Below are 20,423 nucleotides of genomic sequence, written 5' to 3'. Positions count from 1 at the left end.
ATAAACAAATTTATAATTCTCCTTTTCGGGCTTGATATTAATTTTGAATCTTATTCAAAATGAGGGTTTTTAATTTTGAAAGGTCTCATCATTAATTTTATTTAAAAGCTCGCCATGTTTGATCGTATGTTTGCCGGATTCATGCAACTTTGTTATTATCATAATAATAACGCACATACTCATTATTTATAACATATCATGCATATATTATAAACAGTAAACAAAAAAGGATGATCAATCGCCCCAATACTAATGGCCCGTGTGAGCTAAACACGGGCCTAGGTCCAATATTAGGGAAATGCATGAGATGCAAATGCAACTATTACACTAGCTTCCAATATTTACATGTCTTCGATCTTCATAATCATCAAGGCCACCATATTCCAATCTTGATCTTCCACTATACTAATATTTACAAATAAATATCCATGGCAAATAGGGATACATCTCATGGGGGTGGGAACGGGCCATAAACCAATCCCACTTTAAATTTGATAATTATTACAATCATTCAACACAAAATATCCTAGCATACACCTAGCAAATTGGGCTTGGGCTTTTGATCATCCTTCATGCATAATATCACATATCATACACCATCAATTAATTATCACAATAATTAATTGATCCAATATTATATATACAAACATCTTTGTCTACTTTCTAATTAATTTATTTATAACCGAATTTCTCGTAAATCACCATTTACTATAAATAATTAAAGTCCAACTTCAATTATTTATTTCATGAGAAAATATTTGCAATCTTTTGTAAATTTAAACTTAAGGGCCCAAAAAATCATTTTTCACCAAAAAAACATTTTGGCCCATTTAAATTTCACAAATATGTTAGCCATCTAATGGCCCAACAACATCAAGGCCCATGACACTTTGATAATCCAAAACACTTTTGGAAACCCTAGTCGTCATCGCCGTCGCCGGATTCCGGCCAAATACCAAAAAAACTTTTTTTTAATTAAAATCATAGGGGGGTTCGGGCAGCCTACCCGAAATGGGCAGCCCGAGCTGCTCGAAATGGGCAGCAACATGTTGCCCAAAAAAACCCCTCACATTGCCTTGATTTTTGTTGCAAAACTTCAACTCATGCGGTTAGAAATCGATCTCAATATAATATCATATAAATGCTACACAAAATAGTATCCTTAGCTCATGATACCACTTGAAAGGGGGATCGAATAAGAGTGTTCAAATGTGCAACGGAAGTTTTAAAAATTGTTTTTCAACAAGAAATTCGAACACCCTCTACTAAGATGTGTAGCAAATACAAAAACACCAAAATGTCATACATAGTGTGTTTAAAGAAAATTTTACCTATCAATCTCTTGAGATTGATGATGGCTCCAACTTAGTTGATATACAACTAAGCTCTTCAAAGGCAAGACAAATCTACAAGCTCTCCTTGTTCTTGAGTCCTTCCTTCAAAATCAAGCCCACCACTAACAAGGAAGATCCATCTTACACTTGCACTAGAAAATGTGGCATTTTTCTTTGAGAAGATAATTGTTTCTTCAACTATTGAAGAACAAGATAAGAGAAAAATTTTGAGAGAATTGTTGATGAAAATTTCGGCCATGGTGAGTGTAGTGAGAGGGGAGGAGTGTTTTCTTGGTTGTTGAAAGAGTTAGACTAGGCATGCGCATGCCATGCCTTGGATATTGAACAAGTTGTCTCCCAACCCTTCACCTCCCATGCATGCATTCTATTTGGGTTTGTAACAATTACAAAGCCCATGGACTTTTATTTAAATATCTCAAACACATTTGAGACCATTTAAACTTTACTTGATTTAACTCAAGCCCACTAGTTGAATAATTATTTACAATTGGGTTCTACAAGGCCCAATGTTATTTACTTAATTCAACACTTGAATTAATTTAATTATTTGGACTCTACTAGGTCCACTAGTGTTTAATTAATTCAACACTTGAATTAATTTAATTTAGTACATAATAATGTTTATGAAAATCACAATTTTCAAATACATTATTTATTTGGTCAACCTTTAATTTTAGGAATACATTAATAAATTAAAAGTTACATTCTCTCATAGAAGTCATACTTCTATTTTTCCTTACGCTTATAAACTCATTTATAAGCCGATCAACACATTGAACTATTTTACTTCTCAACGGGATCTAGAAAGCTAGTACTTGTGTAGCCCTCAATGGTTCATTGATACAACTAGCCGTGGGTTCACATCTCCATGTGATTCGGACTAAACATGTCCTTATNGTAATCTATGAAACCCCTTTCATAATTACCACCATACTCTGATAAGAGATTTCAAACTACATAAACATAGGATAACCATACCCGTAGGTAAGCGGTGAATCCCCGACTACAATGCATCGACTCCTATATGTTTCGCCAAAACACCCAACCTTGCCACCTGATGACCCCATGAGAGCCGGTAAACAAGTCAAAGTGTAATGCTAGCACATAGAGTCTCAATGTTGTCCCGGGTCATAAGGACTAATGGTGTACAACCATAAACTAAGACGTTTCCACTCGATAAGTTAGAACCACTTGGAAAGTCCTTTATGGAGGGTTGTTCAGTGCACTCTACCAGGAGCACTTATCTGCATGCTCGGACATCACAATGTCCCCTACCAATGAAACATGGTACTCACATCGCAGATACTAGTCTCGAACTCGAGAGGCCTATATCCTTCTTAGAGGCGGCTGAATCGACTAGGAACTGTTTAGAATATACACTATTCCAAATATGAGTTTCATGATACTCATCATATGAGCATCTCATATTCTTTCTACTCTTTGTATATTCATGGGCTTTATCTATGCAACTAGCATGGGTATACAGATAAAGATGTGCAAAAATAATAATTTCAAATATTATTAAAATAAAGATTGCTTATACATAGAGTTTCATTGTGAACACTCGGCCAACACTTGGCTCGACGGGCACCTACTCTAACAGTAGCATAATCCAATGGATGCATCATCATAACATTATTTCGTAAGGTGGGTCGTAGGCCATCCATGAAGTGTCTAAGCTTTTCCTCAGGATCCCTCGCAATAAGGGGTACAAAGTGACAGCCCCTATCAAATTTCTTCACAAACTCCGCAACAGTCAAGTCTCCGCGACGGAGGCTCATAAACTCTCTCTTCAGTCGCCCTCTAACATCAGCAGTAAAATATTTCTCATAGAAAATCTCCTTGAATCGAGGCCAAGTAATAGTAGCAAGGTTAACACCATGCTCGGCTCCTTCCCACCATAAGAAAACATCATCCCTAAACAGGTAAGTGGCACACCTCACACGGTCAACATCCCCCATATTAAGATAACGAAAGTGTACATCGAGTGAACGAATCCAACTTTCAGCAGCAAAGGGATCGGTGGTGCCAGAAAATTCCTTTCACCATAGCCTCCTAATAAAGATAAAAAATTTGTATATAAAATTATATGTTTTATAATCTAAATTTATAGTTTTTGTTTTATTAAATGTTTAAATATTATATGTTTTATAATAAATTGTATAAAATATAAGTTGTTGTGTAATTATAAGTTTTTACTATTTTTATAGGTTCGATATAACAAGAATAACCTTGGCGTTGTAAATGTGATTAAGATGATTCTTGAACCTGTAGAAAGTTGATGATAATATCTACAATATTGGTGACAAGCATGAGATAAAAATCTTCTCACAATTGGGATCAAATTAAGCAACAAATAAATTTACCGAAGAAGTGACAGTTTTACTATGCTCTAGCATTTTGACCATATCTCTCAAATTACTTGGTCAAATGGTTAAAAAAAAATACCACAATTCAAACAACTCAATTATATACATGTTTTATTTTATGTGAAAAAGAAAATTCGGATGAGAAAATTTTCAAAAGTGATGTGTATTAAAATATAATTTCTTGGAACACCAATGAAGACTTATGTGTAAAAAAATTATATTTTATTTGTTGTTGTCTCCCCAAATTTGGCTATAAATAGGGATGCACTGTAATGAATTGAGATATCCATCATTCTATGAACAAACCTTTGAGTTCATAATATTTCTCTCTATATTTTTTCTTTATTTTTTCATTTAAATATAATTAGCATGTTAATTTCATATTCAAAGTCTTACACTTTGAATAATGATAAGCTAACTTCCTAAAGTTGAGATGAAAAGCCGAAACTCTTGGCATGATAATAAGGTTATTAAAAGATAAGAATATATGTTTTATATTATTTAATCATTATTTATTGTTTATGTTATATTTATTTCTTTAAGCATTTTTATACTCTATTTATAAATGAGAGTTTTGATTTATTGTTGCTATATGTTACACTAAATTTTTGGAACCATTTAAATGTTAGTTTGGTATTACCAACCATTTAAAGTGGATGCCTTGATTTATTATATATGAATATATTATAATATTAAATTCTTGGAACCATTTAAATGTTAGTTTGGTATTACCAACCATTTAAAGTGGATGCCTTGATTTATTATATATGAATATATCATTATATTAATTTCTTGGTACTATTTAAATATTTGTTTGGTTTTACCAACCATTTAAAGTGGGAACCATGATTTAGTGTTTACAAATATATATATAGCACAACAAATACTTGACAACATTTATAAGTTTTGATATATATTATATACTTATAAGATAATAATATATAACATAATATAAATATGATTATTTAATATATTGGAACCATTTTAATAAGAGGATTTCAATAATGTTCATTAATGTTAACTTTATTAAAATACAAAGAGTGGATCCTCTAATCTCAACTACTTAAATTAAAATTTGAACAATTAAAATTATCAATTAAAGATTAAAACAATTAAAAGAAAAACAAAACAAAACAAATGGACATTGTAGTGGACTTGTAATTACCTTAGCTTCCCTGTGGATGTGATATTTGGACTCATCGAATTATACTACTTGTGGAAAACCTGCTCTTGGGAGTGCAACAATCAAAGTTGCAACACCTCCGGAACTGATCATAGATATCCTGTGGTGGCCTAGGTGCCTGCTGTAACTGCTGCTGCTCATTACAAGAAATTTTACATTTCGCGACGTTGACCAACGTTGCAAAATGTAAGCGAAATTACACGTCCATGAATATTTGGCGACGCCAAAACTCGTCGCTGAGTTGCGTCGCAAAATTTTCGTAGGCAAATGTCAATCGGGCCTTTGGCGACGCGGAAAGTAAAACGCCATTAATGATGTACGCATTTCGCGACACTCATCCTACACGTCGCCAAAAAGTATTATCATGTGGCGACGCCTTTCTTGAGTCGCGAAATGTATTTTTTGATTCAATTTTCCTATATTATTGTAATTATTTGGCGACGAAAAAAAACTCATCACCACCAAAGATATTAGGCATTTGGCGATGCCCTTAACTATACCAATTTTTCTATTTTTTATTCATCCTATAAAAACATTGTCAAAATATGTCATTAATATTATATTTGTCTATTAAATATTAATACCCAATAAAATAATTATATATAACAAAATTTAATAGATGTGCAATTTACTATTCAACAATCAAATATTTTTAAAAAAGATAAACTAACTAATCTAATAATGTCCAAAAACAAAATTACTCAAATACTAATTAGATAATGTTGCAAAATTAAAAAAACTACATAGTCGTTGTTGCAAAAAAAAAACTACATAGTCGTTGTTATAGGCATGGGAAGTGATGGAGGAGATCAAGTGGAAGAGCCTGTCGGTGGAGGGTGAAAAGAGAAACCAGGAATGACCTGTTGCAAGTGTTGCAATAATGCATCAAATTTTTTTTGTTGCTCACCTATAGTCTGTTGCTGATCACCTGCAGTCTGTTTTTGCTCATCGATCATTTGTTGCAGAGCCATAATTTTTTCACCATCATTATTATGCTTTGAGCTGATGTTTGTGGCCCTAGGACCACCCACTATAGATAGTTTAGGTAATGGACCTAAACCCTTGACGTAGCGAGATCGTGAGCCTAAGACTTGCGTCATGATATTGACATCTTTGGGCTTATTCACATTATCAATAGTAGAGACAGACACTTCACCCTCTGGCTGAGTCGATCGAACTTCCACCATTTCAGCCTTAAAAGAAATTAAATTATTAGTATTTAAACAAATCGTTGTTACTAAATTAATAATGGAAAAAAAGAAAATATTCTCTAAAACTAAATAATAAAGCATTTAATCGATTTCAATCCATTATTTTCTCTGATCCAAGCAAAGAAGCTTAACCATGCCAAAAAATCCAAAAGCATAAAATAAACAAACTATTCGAAAGAATGACACTCAAAAACACCAATAACAAAACCCAGAAAATATATACACCAATGAACATAAGAAAACCAAGACACGAATACATAGAGAGGGAAAAATTGGTATGTGACAAACAAAACAATTAATATTCATGGCTCCCCTAAAAAAATAGTAAAAGATACTTACATATTTTTGTGATGCCCAATCATTCTTCCATTTTCCTCCTTTGTGAAACAATTGCTCAAAGGTGTCGATCACGCTCGGAAGCTCTCCCGTCACAGGATCGGCCTTAAAAAATAAAACAGTTATTATCATATAAAATGTAAAAAGAAATATTATTTTATAATAAAACTTCCAGCAGCGTGATAATGTTGAACCAAAGTCTTCGATCCATGAGCGCCTTCAAGTGGTCTACAAAACCTATTATTTGTATTCTTCTTGGATTTTTCCTACAAAAATAAAGAATGATATTAGTGAAAGTAATAATAAAATATTTATCAACTAATCTAATTATTACTAGCCATTTGTTTCTTCTTTCCAAAATAATCACAAAGAAAATCCCAATCATCTTGGCTTACTCCCTTATATGGCTTTCTCTTTGGTACATCTTTATTTTGCAACACGTAGAGTTGCTTCCAGTGCCTCCTCATCTTACATCTTCGTTCTCGAATTGCTCTCATGGCGAGCCGCTCTACCTCTGCCTTCACCACACTCGTCTTTGCCTCTTTGGATATATAAATTTGTTCTTCAAAAAAAAAAAACCAAGTCATTAATACATAAATTCTTATTGTTATATCATTAAAATAACATAATGTAAATTTCCAAACTTACATCAAGACGATCAAAGATGAGTTATTTTTCAACCAAAGTGACATCCTTCCAAGCTGTAATACGAGGAGATATTGTATCTCGAACTATTTGAGCTATCAAATTATTAAACCATTTTCCAGTTTCTCCAACACTACCCCCTGTATACTCTTCAAACTCAACCTCCAATTTATCATTTTTTCGCTTTCTCAATGCTTTCTCAAGAACTTTACTACAAGATTGTCATCTCCATGTTGTCTGTCTTCCTCTTCCATCCCCTCCCGATCCACCCTATCCAGTACCAGAACCACTAGCATTCAAACTAGACATCATGTAAAAAATATATTTAAAAAAATTAATAATACGAATAAATTAATGACATCAAAAATCATTGAATAAATGAACAATAATATAGAGAATAGATCAACCGACAGTAATATGAAAAATATAATTCTTACTTCGTCTGAAGTAGTTTCATTATTTTCATTTTCAATATCATCATCCTCGTCAATTTCAACAGTACCGTCATCTTGATCTTCAAATTCTTCAAATGTGTTGTCTTCAAAATCGTCATCACTTACTACAAAATCACCTAAATTGTGCAACAAATGATCGATATTTATAACCCCGGTTGGTTCAACATCATCACGATGGAAGCTGGTATTCTTCAACTCTGGTAATTCTACCAAAAATTGCAATGATTGTGAATTCAATTCCTGCACTACTTGAAAATCAAAACTAGTTGTGTCAACATCATTTTCAACTTCAACATTTGGATAGTCCCATAGATTACGTGGTGTATAAGACTGCACCAATTTCCACATTGGGCCATTCTTGATAACATTCAAGTAATATACTAACTTCGCCTGCGATGCAAGTATAAATGGATCATTCTTGTACCATTATGCTCCAGTATAGATGCTCGTGAATATATTGTCTACTTGAATTCTTCTCTTCCTAGTATCAGTGTCAAACCATTTTTATATTCGAGAGAGATTTTATTCGTCACACTCATCCAACTTTTGTCAATCGTCATTTTGAAAAACTAGAGTCAACAAATATATACATTAAGTTTCATTCAATGACATGAAAATCAACAAGATTCCATACATTACTGTCTATCTCATTATTACTAAATAAAGAACAAATTATTAACTTCTAACAAATGATCCACGAACATTTTAAAAAAACTACTAACAAAATTATCGACAAACCAAATAAAACAATGGAAAAAGATGTTGTAGTCATGTCTTAAACACATGGGACATATATTGTAGTTCAATATCTACTATACTTAAAGCGAGAATAAGTGAAAATTGGCCAGTTTCTTTCCGGTTGCAGGTTAAGATCCTAAACGTGTCAATTGTTTGCCCTTCCACCACATCAGGGCACACAGATAATGAAACGTATTATGCTTTCTTCTCTCCACCGCAACAGCGACCATCGGACAAAATCATTCTTCGTTTTTTGCTTCTCGGCTTTACTCCTGGCTTGCTTCGTTTGGAGTTTCTGGTTCCTTCTCTCCACAGTGGTAGCGACCCAAGGGCAGCAAAGAAAGTTGGCTTGCTCTACTCTCGACTCTCATCTTTTTGCGATTCCCTCGTTCTCAACCCTTGTGCTCGGCGCTCCCCCTTGCTGGCGTGGGAAAGCTCCTACTGCGTTAGTTATGTCCATCTTGTTTTTGTTCTGCTTTCCCCAATTTTCCTCATTATCGGGTGCGCCGCTCATGTTTGGGCTTCCCGCATTCTTGAGGTTCTTTGTTTTTGTTGGGCTGATTTTCTTATGCTTTTTTTGTAACATACTCGCGTATGCTCCTACCTTGCTCTTGTTTGGGGTTTGTGATTTCTAGAGATGGCTTACTTTTGTTGCCAGTGAGTTCTCCGAGTCTGCCAACATTATATGTTTTCTGTATTTTCCAAGTTCTTGTCCTGCCTTCATAACTTTGTTGTAAATTTGTCTTCTATTGTTTGTCCATTTGTAGTTTTTAAATTTCACGCATTCAAGTTAATGGTGTCAGTTGGATGTCATCAATATGAAGTGCGAGCTTGTTGATCCGGATGGTTCGGTGAAGCAACTGAAAGCCTCGAAGTCGATCAATGTGGATGGTGTTATGGTGGATTGTTGATGGGGTGTCGTCGAAGCTCATGCACCCTAAGAATATAACTGGAATGGTTACAAGAGGTTGTTTCAAATTGTGCAAGAGCTGAAAATGAAGTTACAAGTTAGTTATTCTATTCCTGACTACTTCACATTTAACCAGTAGATGTTTTCTGTGGCATTCTTACCTTTTTGCGTGTATATCTGATGTTAATGTCAGTCTTCATAGATTGTACAATTAGCTTGGTCAATTTTATATCTGTTGGATGTCACAATTCTATCGTTCTTCACTTTTCAGGGTCTTTCTCAAAGAGTATCCTTCATGCTTTTATTATGTATGGATGATGAGTTTCCCCGGATAATGCACAAATTCTTATATTTACTGGATGGTCCCATCTACTTGTCCCTGTATAGATCATGTAATACCTGCATAGCTGCATTGCTTAACTGATCGTGTGAAACAGAAAACAATGACTTTTGTTGGACAATTTTCTTGTGCATCAGAAAGTGATTAATTTTTATCCACAACAGCACAAAATTTCCAGGAAAGATGATGGATTTTTATGCACAAACTTAATGGAATGTTTTTGCAGTTTGGATTGATGCGGAACTGTTGAAACAACATGGGGTGATGATCATCCATACATGATCTCATCTGGAAAAAAATATTAGATAACTGAAAGTTGTACATACTATCATGGTCAAATCATTGTTAATAATTTTTTGGCTAAAATGGTGCTTCCAAAATATCTACATCGTCAACAATGCAATGGCTGCTGTAAGAATATTGGCTGTTAGTTGGCAATAAAGCATTGACTGCTTGATGAAGTGAGTGGGTTGCAGTACTACATTGATTAATTTCCTGTTGCTTTCATAGTTTTCTTTTGAACTTCTACGAAAAATATTATAGTTTTTTCCTAAACTGAAAACAGGTTCTGATGTCTTTTCATTAATGTGGAGTAAATGTTGGGGATGATGTTTGTATTCCATTGCCTCACTGGGTGGCTGAAATTGGTTGAAGCAATCCAGACATATTTTTCACCGACAGATTGGGAAGGCGAAACACTGAGTGTTTGTCTTGGAGTGTTGATAAGGAAAGAGTATTGAGAGGACGAACAGCTGCAAAGGTAATTAATTAACATTTTCAATCTTTGTGATCTCTCTATATTTTTTCATTGGAAAGTTTTAGAACCTAGGAGGTTTGTGCCCTTGCTCTGCTCATGTTCTTGATAACTTTACTCTTTTAGCAGTCTAGGAGAGCTGAAGTTATTATTAGAGCACAGTTCAAGATTTATCTTGTTTATTTATTGCATTTTTACTGGTTATTATCAAGAATTCGAGGTTTTAATGCTTTGCTCATTAATTTTTGGTTATTAATGTCATTAAGAGCATAAAAATTTGTTTGTGCGTACTAGCTATTTCAGATTAAAAGATTGATGATTTGATCCTAAAAGAAAATATTTGGCTTCCTGCTTTCCCAGTTTGATTCATTTTTTTCATTAGCTTTGAGGTTGCCATGTTCCTCTCATAAATTCTCTTACTGATATTCACCTCCTCAAGTTTGCCTCAATTAATTTTTTTTGTTTTATAATTTTGAAAATTTATGTAGGTCTACTTTGATTTGATGAGAAGCTTTCGGGTTGAGTTTGATGAGTTTTTTTAGAATGGTATCATATCTATGATAGTAATTGGACTTGGTCCATGTGGATAGCTGAGATACCCTTCTACTCCAGTGAAGCATGGTTGAAGATATCCTGGTATTGGCTAATTTCAGGTAATGTAAGATATACCAATTTCATACAAAATGCAGCCTTCGGGATTTTAGTCGCCCCACACACCACCTCTCTCTATGCCTCTATCTCTTTGATGACAAGGCACTAGCACATGTTTGGGCATGGACACTTTTATTCATGACCAAGAATATTGGCTTTTATCTCTTTTTTTGTGTGTGTGAGTGGGGTGTAGGGCATGCAAAATTTTAGAAAATGGTGCTACTAACCAAAAAATTGTTTTGTTTTCTCCCTCTCCTTTCTGTGTAACCTTTCCCAATACAATACTGGGCATTATTAATAATTTTTTCCTGCCTTTTCAGCGCTATGATCAGCATCTGTTGAAAAGCTTGCGGAAAGCAGCTGAACTAAGAGGACACTCTTTTTGGGCACGAGGGCCTGATAATACAGGTTTCTATAATTCCCGGCCTCAAGAAACATGATTTTTCTGTGATGGTGAAGATTATGATGGCTATTATGGCAGGTTTTTCCTTAGTTGGTATTCTCAAGTTTTAGTTGATCATTGTGATCGAGTGCTTTCTTTGGCTAAATTAGCTTTTGAAAGAACCTGCATTGCTACAAAGGTGAGTTGGTCCAAAGTTACAGTCTGTTGCAAAGTCTAGCAGGAGCAAGAGCTTTGATTCCATGTTAGGCACTTTTCGTAAGATGATGATACAAATATAAATGCTCATATATTGGACTACAAACCTGAGTAAGACTCCTCAAGAATTGAGGTGCCTTTACCTAGTATAATACAAAGGCCACATAGAAATTAAGCAACAAAATGCCGTTAATTGAAACTCTTGCACAATGAACAATTAGGAACAACAAATTAAGATTTGAAAGATTATTATTCGGATAAACAAAATAAATTAAGTGATTTCGAAAAAACCGTTATACGAGAAGTTAACACTTCACCTAGTGATCAAACTTCGGCATCAATCCAATATATTGTTAGGAATAACGAAAAGATTTTCCCTTGTTTTGGCATGCTCACATTGTTAGAGTAGATGCCCTGTAAGCCAACTGTTGGCTGGAGAATTTATTGACTCAAGTGTAATAAACAATCTTTATTTTAATATAATTTACTTTTTAATGGTTTCGTTATACTTTATCTGTATACCCATGCAAGCAGCATAGATAAAATCCTTGATTATGCTTTAATACACATGAATCGTAATTCGATGTTGAATCTCATTTGTAAACACTGCATATTCTAAATTCGTTCCTAGTCGATTCAGCCGCCTAAAACAGGGATAAAGGTCGCTTGAGCTCGAGACTAGCATCTGTGATGTTATGTACTGCGTTTCTTGGTAAGGGCATAAAGATGTCCAAACATGCAGATGTATAGTCATATGATGATTATATTGAACAACCCTCCCTCAGACTTTCCAAGTGGTTATCATTCATCGAGAGGATAAGTCCGTTGTTATGATTGTACACCATTAGTCCTTACGACCCGGGACAACACTGAGGCTCTATATGCTAGGGTTGTGCTTTGACTCATTTACCGGCTCCAGGAGAGTCATCAGGTGGCGAGGTTGGGTATAGTTGCGACACATATAGGAGCCAGTGCATTGTAGTCGGGGATTCACCGCTCACCTACGGGTGTTGATATCCTATGTGGTCTGATGTAATAATAGTGCGTGGAATCTCTGGCCAGAGTATGATATGTACGTTAGAGAAGGAGTTCTCCAACAGTACATGCGATGCCACTATTATAGTTATCACATAGTTATCGAATTAATATGCAACCCTCGATGAACCAATGGTTGCAGATTCGATCGGGATATATGAGATGAAGGGACCGTACTGTACGTTAATCATAATCGACTAGTTCTTGTAGGCACTATCAGTGATACCTAGGGGATCATGGGGCGATGCTACTAGACGCTCTTACCATGATCCGATGGGTGCAATCAGAAATGAGTTCTGACATTCTTGATCAAGGTGTTGATGAAAAGAATGGGGCTAACTAGGGTAAGCCCGAATAAGAATAAATGTTATTCTGAATCACAAGGAGTTGTGAACCCACGGCTAGCTGTATCCCTGAACCATTGAGGGTCACACAAGCACTGGATCGTTTGTTCCCGTTGAGAGAATAAATTCAAGGAGTTGAATTTATATTATGATATAGTAAATTCAAGGAGTTGAATTTATGATAATTAAATTATGAGATAGTAAATTCAAGAAGTTGAATTTATGAAATTTGGAGAGAATAAATTCAAGGAGTTGAATTTATAAAATTTGAGAATTTAATTTATTAAACTCAAATGTTGAGTTTATTAAATATTAAATTTTGGAGGTAATAAATTCAAGGAGTTGAATTTATAATTTAAATGTTAAATTCAAATGTTGAATTTATGATGGATTTAATTTATTAAGCTCAAAAGTTGAGTTTATTAAATATTAAATTTTGGAGGTAATAAATTCAAAGAGTTGAATTTATAATTTAAATATTAAATTCAAATGTTGAATTTATAAGGGATTTAAATTAAAAGTAATGGGTATATGTATAATGGACTTGTAGGAGTACAAGACCAACATACATATTAAGGTTCTTAATTGGACTTTAAAAGATTAATTAATTAATTAAACTAGTTGGACTAGAATAATTAATTGATTAAGCCCATTAAGTATTTAATTTTATTAATGGGCCCTAAGCTTATATATATGTGTATTAGGCTTAAGGTTAAACACAATTCATTCACAATTTTTCGAAAATCCTCTTCCTTCTCTCCACAAAATTTCGGCCACTTCCTTTTGAAGGAGAAGTTTGAGCCGTCTCTCGTTTTCAATCTACAACGTAAAAACTTCTTCTAATTTTTTTAGTGCAAATTAGAAGAGGAACAAATCATCTAGTCGTGGACCTGATTAGAAGAATAAAAAAGGAGTTTTCGAAGAAAGTTCGTAGGGATTCATCAAGAGCTATATCCGCCTAAACCGGATTAGTTGGAGCCAAGTGATTTAATTCACCAAAGGTATAAAATTCCAACGCCCTATTAATGTTTAATTATAAAACCATACGAGTGCCTAAAACAAATATATTTTGATTGTCAAAATAAAATAAAAATTTTAAAACTTCCGCTGCGTTTGGGCACGAGAAAACCGAGATCCAACAATGGTATCAGAGCCAAGGTTTTCCAAAAATGAATGGTTTGATATTGAATAATTTGTTTCTAACCACACAAGAAAATTTTCAGAAAATTGATGCACCATCAAAATTATTTTTTTTCAGAAAACAAAAAAAAAATATTTTTTAATTTGCCCGGATTTGTTCCGGGCAGTCCATGCGTGCAGAGACGCGCACGGCAGCGCGCACGGGCGTCCGGCAGCGCGCGCGCGCGGGCGTCCTAACACGGCAGCGCACGGCGTCCTGCACGCCAGCGCGCACAGGTGCTGCCACCACTGCCTGAAACGTTCGGGCAGCGGGCGGGCAGCGAGGGCGGCTGCCCGGGATTGTCTCGGGAACTGCGCTGGACTATTGGGCCTGAACTGTTTGGGCCTAAGGTGCAATTTTCTGAATTTTAAAATTTTTGGGCAAAATTGATATTTTTGAAAATTGGTTCAATTTTATTTTGAAAATTAATTTTTGGAAAATTAATAATTTTCTTGTAAAATAAATAATTAGAATATGATTTTAATTATTTATGGTAAAAATGGGTTTTTACAATAAATCAATTATTATTGATTTAATTGGAAATTAAATAAAGGGGTTTATTTAATTTATTAAATTCTTTAATAATTGTGGTGATTAGTGATAAAATTATTAGATATATGATTTATCAATTAATTAAATTGTTTAATTAAATTGATGTTAATATTCGATATTAAATGCATGAAGGATGATCGAGAGCCTTGACCAATGTGTTAGGTGTATATTACGATATTTTACTGTTTTATTCGTTTTGTTAATATTTGATATTATTAAAGTGGGCCTGGTTTATGGCCCGTTCCCACCCCATGAGATGTATCCCTCATTTGCCATGGCTATTTAAATGTAATTATTAGAAATAGTGGGAGATCAAGACTGGAAGATGGTGGGCCCGATGAATGAGATGAAGACATGTAAAATATTGGAAGCTCTTGTAATAGTTGCATTTGCATCCCTGCATTCACCTAGGCTTTGGACCTAGATCCATGTATGGCTCACATGGATCTAATAGTATTGGCAATCGATCATTCTTATTTATTGTTGAATGTCATATTATGATATATATGCGATATATAGTAGTATGCATATATGTATATTATTAGATAATATAGTTGCATGAATCCGGCAAACATACAAACTCGTGGCACGCAATTTTAAATTAAAATGATGAGACAATTTTAAAATTAAAATCCCTCATTTTGAATATGATTCAAAATTTATATCAAACCGTAAAAGTAAAAATTAAAAGAGTTTAATTTTTCCTTGCCTTCCATCAACCGTGGTTGCATGTTGATCGCTACCCGCGGACAGTATCTGGCTCATATTATTGGGGAGGCCTAGACGCCGGAAAGCTGTGACTTCCACCGGACATACAATGTGAATTGAGTGAAATTCCCATTACTTCGGCTCATATTATTGGGGGAACTCATGGCGACCGTATACTACAATTCAATATTGATGGGTCGGTTTGACACGCGAAAATAAAAGGCGTCATATTATTGGGTCCTTATTAAACGTGAGGCAAAACACGCGGAGGTTGCATAGGGATGCAATTGGATTCTACCTTTTAGAAATTATAATTGGCTAATTGGACTCTACGTGCCCACTAAGGAAATACGATTTCCCTTTTTAATCAGAGGGTGATGGAAATGTCAAAATAGTGGGAGGGAATTTATAAAATAAAAATCCATATTTTATATCTTAAAATTATTTTAAAATAATCAGCAACAATTATTCTGTTTCCATATCAGTATATTTTCGATTTCGTCACGTAATACATTTTTGATATTAACAAGCTAACCGAACCAAACTTTCAAGACTGGTTGAGAAATTGTTCTGAATTCGGAGAAAATGCATACACACTAATATCAGTCCTGTTGAACTGACAAAGCAGGCAAGATGGTAGGACCATGGTATGCAAGCTAAAGTGTAACATGCTCGCTTTTATGTCAAATGAACTGTAGGGACAGTTTGAGGAAATGTTGAATGCTGCTGACATTAGAATGCACTTGAAAGAGTTGCATGATGCATGAAACTCATACAATGATGCACACCACTTTCAAGGAGCTCATGACTACACGTATGCAAGATGGGGCTTTGGCCCATGAGCATGGTGTACGTATGACTGGGCTTATTGAGAATCTGGTGGGCCTGGAATATGTGATTCCTAACGAATTACTAGATAACATCAATTTGTTGTTTCTCTCTTCCTTATTTGACAGAGTTATGGTGAACTTCAATTTGAATAAGATAGATGATAGCCTTGAAGAGCTAGACAATACGCTTATGACTTATGAGATCACCATAAAAGAAAAAAATGTTGTTTTTCTAATGGGCCTCTCGTTAGACGAAAAATGGCCCACAAAGTAAGGGAAAGAAATGTTCTGTCCCTCAGAAGAAAAACAAACCCAATAAGAGCCAAACTCTGAAGGACACTTAAAGAGCCTACAAAGCTCGATAAGTCAGAACATATTTATTTCACTGCAAGAAGTCTGGACATAAGAAATTATATACGTCAGAAATGTTCTGAAAATGATAAGTGAATGTCCAAGTAAACAGAATTTCAACAACAAACAAAAAAAAATTAGATGATCCAAATCCCACACAAATATGGCACGCTAGACTAGGTAATATTTCCCAAAGAAGGATGCACAAGCTAGTGGGAGAAGGCATGTTTGACCTGTCAGACATAAATTCTCTACCAACTTGTGAGTCCTGTCTAAAAGGAAAAATGACTAAAACTCCATTCAGTGGAAACGTGGAACGTGCACATGGTCTACTGGATTTAACCCACACGGATGTTTGTGGCCCGCTAAGTGTTAGCACAATATTTGGGCAATCCTACTTCATTACCTTTACTGATGACCATTCGAGGTATGGGTATGTTTATTGAAACACAAATCTGAAACATTTGAAAAGTTCAAAGAATTCAGATCTGAAGTAGAAACTCAGCTAGAAAGGAGTATTAAGACACTTCGATCTGATAGAGGGAGAAAATACTTGAGTGCTGATTTTTTTGGGTTATCCTCATTCTCTTTCACAGTGGACTCCACCAGCAACACCACAATTGAATGGTGTTTCTGAACGTCGTAATCGAACCTTGATGGACATGATTCGATCCATGATGGGATTCACTGAATTTCCTACATCGTTTTGGGGTTTTGCGCTTGAAACTGCGGCAATGTTGTTGAATAATGTCCATACTAAAGCAGTTAATAAAACACCATATCCCAAATATTCTTACATGAGAATATGGGGATGTCCTGCTTACGTGAAACAGACAGTGGGAGACAAATTGGATAGTAGATCCACTTTGTGCTACTTTGTAGGATATCCAAAGAATTCTATTGGATATTATTTCTATCATCCCAATGAATCAAAAGTGTTTGTTTCAAAAAATGCCACCTTTTTGGAAAAGTAGTTTCTATTAGATAGAAAAGGCAAGATGATAGAACTTGAAGAAATTCAAGATACTCCCTCAACTATAGTAGTTGAACCTAATCCCCAACAACCAGTAGTTGAAGTACAAGCTCCTAGCAGGTCTGATAGGGTTATTAGACCACCTGCAAGATATACACTTCTTCATGAAAAAGGCCATGATGAGCCTTGTGTTGGATGTGATCCAATGAATTTCAAAGAAGCAATATCTGATACTGATTCAACCAAATGGCTTGAAGCCATGCAGTCAGAAATGGATTATATGTATTCAAACCAAGTCTGGACATTAGTCGATCCACCTGAGGGAATCGTTCCCATAAGATGCAAATGGATCTTCAAAAGAAAGCTTGGGGCGGATGGGAAGGTAGTGACCTTCAAAGCAAGACTGGTTGCAAAAGGTTATACTCAAAGGCAAGGAATTGACTATGAGGAAACTTTTTCACCAGTAGCCATGTTTAAGNATATGTATTCAAACCAAGTCTGGACATTAGTCGATCCACCTGAGGGAATCGTTCCCATAAGATGCAAATGGATCTTCAAAAGAAAGCTTGGGGCGGATGGGAAGGTAGTGACCTTCAAAGCAAGACTGGTTGCAAAAGGTTATACTCAAAGGCAAGGAATTGACTATGAGGAAACTTTTTCACCAGTAGCCATGTTTAAGTCCATTAGAATACTACTAGCCATAGCAGCATGGTATGACTATGAGATATGGCAAATGGATGTAAAGACTGCATTCCTCAATGGAGACATCAAAGAAGAAATCTATATGTCTCAACCTGAGGGATACACATCAGTAGGAAGTGAGCATAAGGTATGCAAACTTCAGAGATCTATATATGGTCTCAAGCAGGCGTCAAGGAGTTGGAACCTCATATTTGATAGCACTATCAAAGAGTTTGGTTTTGCTAAGAATCTCGAGGAACCATGTGTGTACAAGAAAGTTAGTGGGAGTGCAGTGACATTCCTTATACTATATGTTGATGACATCCTACTCATTGGGAATGATATAGGATTATTGCAACCAACTAAAGTATGGTTAGCAAGTAAATTCTCCATGAAAGTCATGGGTGAAGCATCCTATGTATTGGGAATACAAATCTATAGAGATAAATCAAAAAGGGATGTTGGGGTTCACCCAAGCCACTTATATCGATACCATTATAAAAAGATTCTCTATGGAAGAGTCCAAGAGAGGATACTTATCAATGTGTCATGATATTACTCTATCTAAAGCTATGTGTCCCTAAACTGATGAAGAGATAGAGATGATGACACGTATTCCATATGCATCAGCCATTGGTAGTATCATTTATGGTATGATATCAACACGTCCCGATGTTGCTTACGCCCTAAATGTTACAAGCAAATATCAAGCGAACCCTGGTCCAATGCATTGGAAGGCCATGAAAGATATTCTTAAGTACTTGAGAAAGACTAAGACTTTGTTCATGGTCTATGGGGGTGGAGAATTGAAATTGGAAGGCTACACGGATTCTAGCTTGCAATGTGACGTAGATGATTCGAAATCGACTTCTGGTTTTGTATTCATGCTTAATGGTGCGGCTGTCTCTTGGAAGAGTTCTAAGCAAGACACCGTTGCGGATTCCACCACTGAAGCTGAGTACATTGCTGCATCTGCTGCATCCAATGAGGCAGTTTGGATGAGGAATTTTGTCCAAAAGTTGGGCGTTATTCCTAATGGAGTTGATACAGTCCCGTTGTACTGCGACAACACTGGTGCTATTGCGCAAGCAAAGGAACCAAGGTCTCATTAGCGATCCAAACATGTACTGAGAAAGTTCCACATCACACGGGAGATTGTGGGAAGAGGAGATATATCGGTTGAAAGAGTCTCATCTGCAGATAATGTTGTTGATCCACTTACAAAGCCCTTGCCAGGACCATTGTTTGAAAAGCATCGTGAAACAATGGGATTAAAGTTTATGGGTAGTTGGCTCTAGGACAAGTGGGAGATTGTTAGAGTAGATGCTCTGTAAGCCAACTGTTGGCTGGAGAATTTATTGACTCAAGTGTAATAAACAATCTTTATTTTAATATAATTTACTTTTTAATGGTTTCGTTATACTTTATCTGTATACCCATGCAAGCAGCATAGATAAAGTCCTTGATTATGCTTTAATACAAATGAATCGTAATTCGATGTTGAATCTCATTTGTAAACACTGCATATTCTAAATTCGTTCTTAGTCGATTCAGCCGCCTAAAATAAGGATAAAGGTCGCTTGAGCTCGAGGCTAGCATCTGTGATGTTATTTACTGCGTTTCTTGGTAAGGGCATAGAGATGTCCAAACATGCATATGGGTAGTCATATGATGATTATATCGAACAACCCTCCCTCGGACATTCCAAGTGGTTATCATTCATCGAGAGGATAAGTCCGTGGTTATGATTGTACACCATTAGTCCTTACGACCCGGGACAACACTGAGGCTCTATATGCTAGGGCTGTGCTTTGACTCGTTTACCGGCTCCAGGAGAGTCATCAGGTGGCGAGGTTGGGTATAGTTGCGACACATATAGGAGCCAGTGCATTGTAGCCAGGGATTCACCCCTCACCTACGGGTGTGGATATCCTATGTGGTCTGATGTAATAATAGTGCGTGGAATCTCTGGCCAGAGTATGATATGTACGTTAAAGAAGGAGTTCTCCAACAGTACATGCGATGCCACTATTATAGTTATCACATAGTTATCGAATTAATATGCAACCCTCGATGGACCAATGGTTACAGATTCGATCGGGATATATGAGATGAAGGGACTGTACTGTACGTTAATCATAATCGACTAGTTCTTGTAGGCTCTACCAGTGATACCTAGAGGATCATGGGGCGATGCTACTAGACGCTCTTACCATGAGCCGAT

At 35.6% G+C, this 20,423-nt stretch overlaps 1 protein-coding gene and 1 pseudogene across 1 annotated transcript; one reads left to right on the top strand and one right to left on the bottom strand.

The window, feature by feature from the left end:
• Positions 1 to 5,518: 5,518 nt before the first annotated feature.
• LOC140978628 (uncharacterized) lies at positions 5,519 to 6,974 on the bottom strand. The gene is made up of 4 exons (XM_073443810.1): positions 6,850 to 6,974; positions 6,628 to 6,720; positions 6,458 to 6,559; positions 5,519 to 6,100 (listed from the first exon to the last, which is right to left on the bottom strand). Exons 1-4 carry the CDS (start codon positions 6,949 to 6,951, stop codon positions 5,717 to 5,719), a joined length of 681 nt encoding a protein of 226 aa, XP_073299911.1. The 5' UTR covers positions 6,952 to 6,974; the 3' UTR covers positions 5,519 to 5,716.
• A 1,329-nt stretch (positions 6,975 to 8,303) lies between these two features.
• Positions 8,304 to 12,186, top strand: LOC140978893 (beta-amylase 7-like; annotated as a pseudogene).
• The last annotated feature ends 8,237 nt before the right edge of the window (positions 12,187 to 20,423 follow it).

Source organism: Primulina huaijiensis, chromosome 6 (genome assembly GCF_012295235.1).
Source record: "Primulina huaijiensis isolate GDHJ02 chromosome 6, ASM1229523v2, whole genome shotgun sequence".
In the NCBI taxonomy this organism is placed as follows: Eukaryota; Viridiplantae; Streptophyta; class Magnoliopsida; order Lamiales; family Gesneriaceae; genus Primulina; species Primulina huaijiensis.
The sequence above is the reverse complement of the archived record's forward strand: the minus strand, read 5'-3'. Positions and strand labels throughout refer to the sequence as shown.

What these genes read in the sequence shown, in the direction of transcription:
- LOC140978628 (XM_073443810.1), bottom strand. Translation starts at nt 6,951, where the DNA reads ATGAGAGCAATTCGAGAACGAAGATGTAAGATGAGGAGGCACTGGAAG. An exon ending in TTCAACATTATCACGCTGCT is followed by an intron (nt 6,560 to 6,627) that starts GGAAGTTTTATT and finishes TTATTTTTTAAG; the next exon opens with GCCGATCCTGTGACGGGAGA. An exon ending in ATTGGGCATCACAAAAATAT is followed by an intron (nt 6,101 to 6,457) that starts GTAAGTATCTTT and finishes ATTTCTTTTAAG; the next exon opens with GCTGAAATGGTGGAAGTTCG.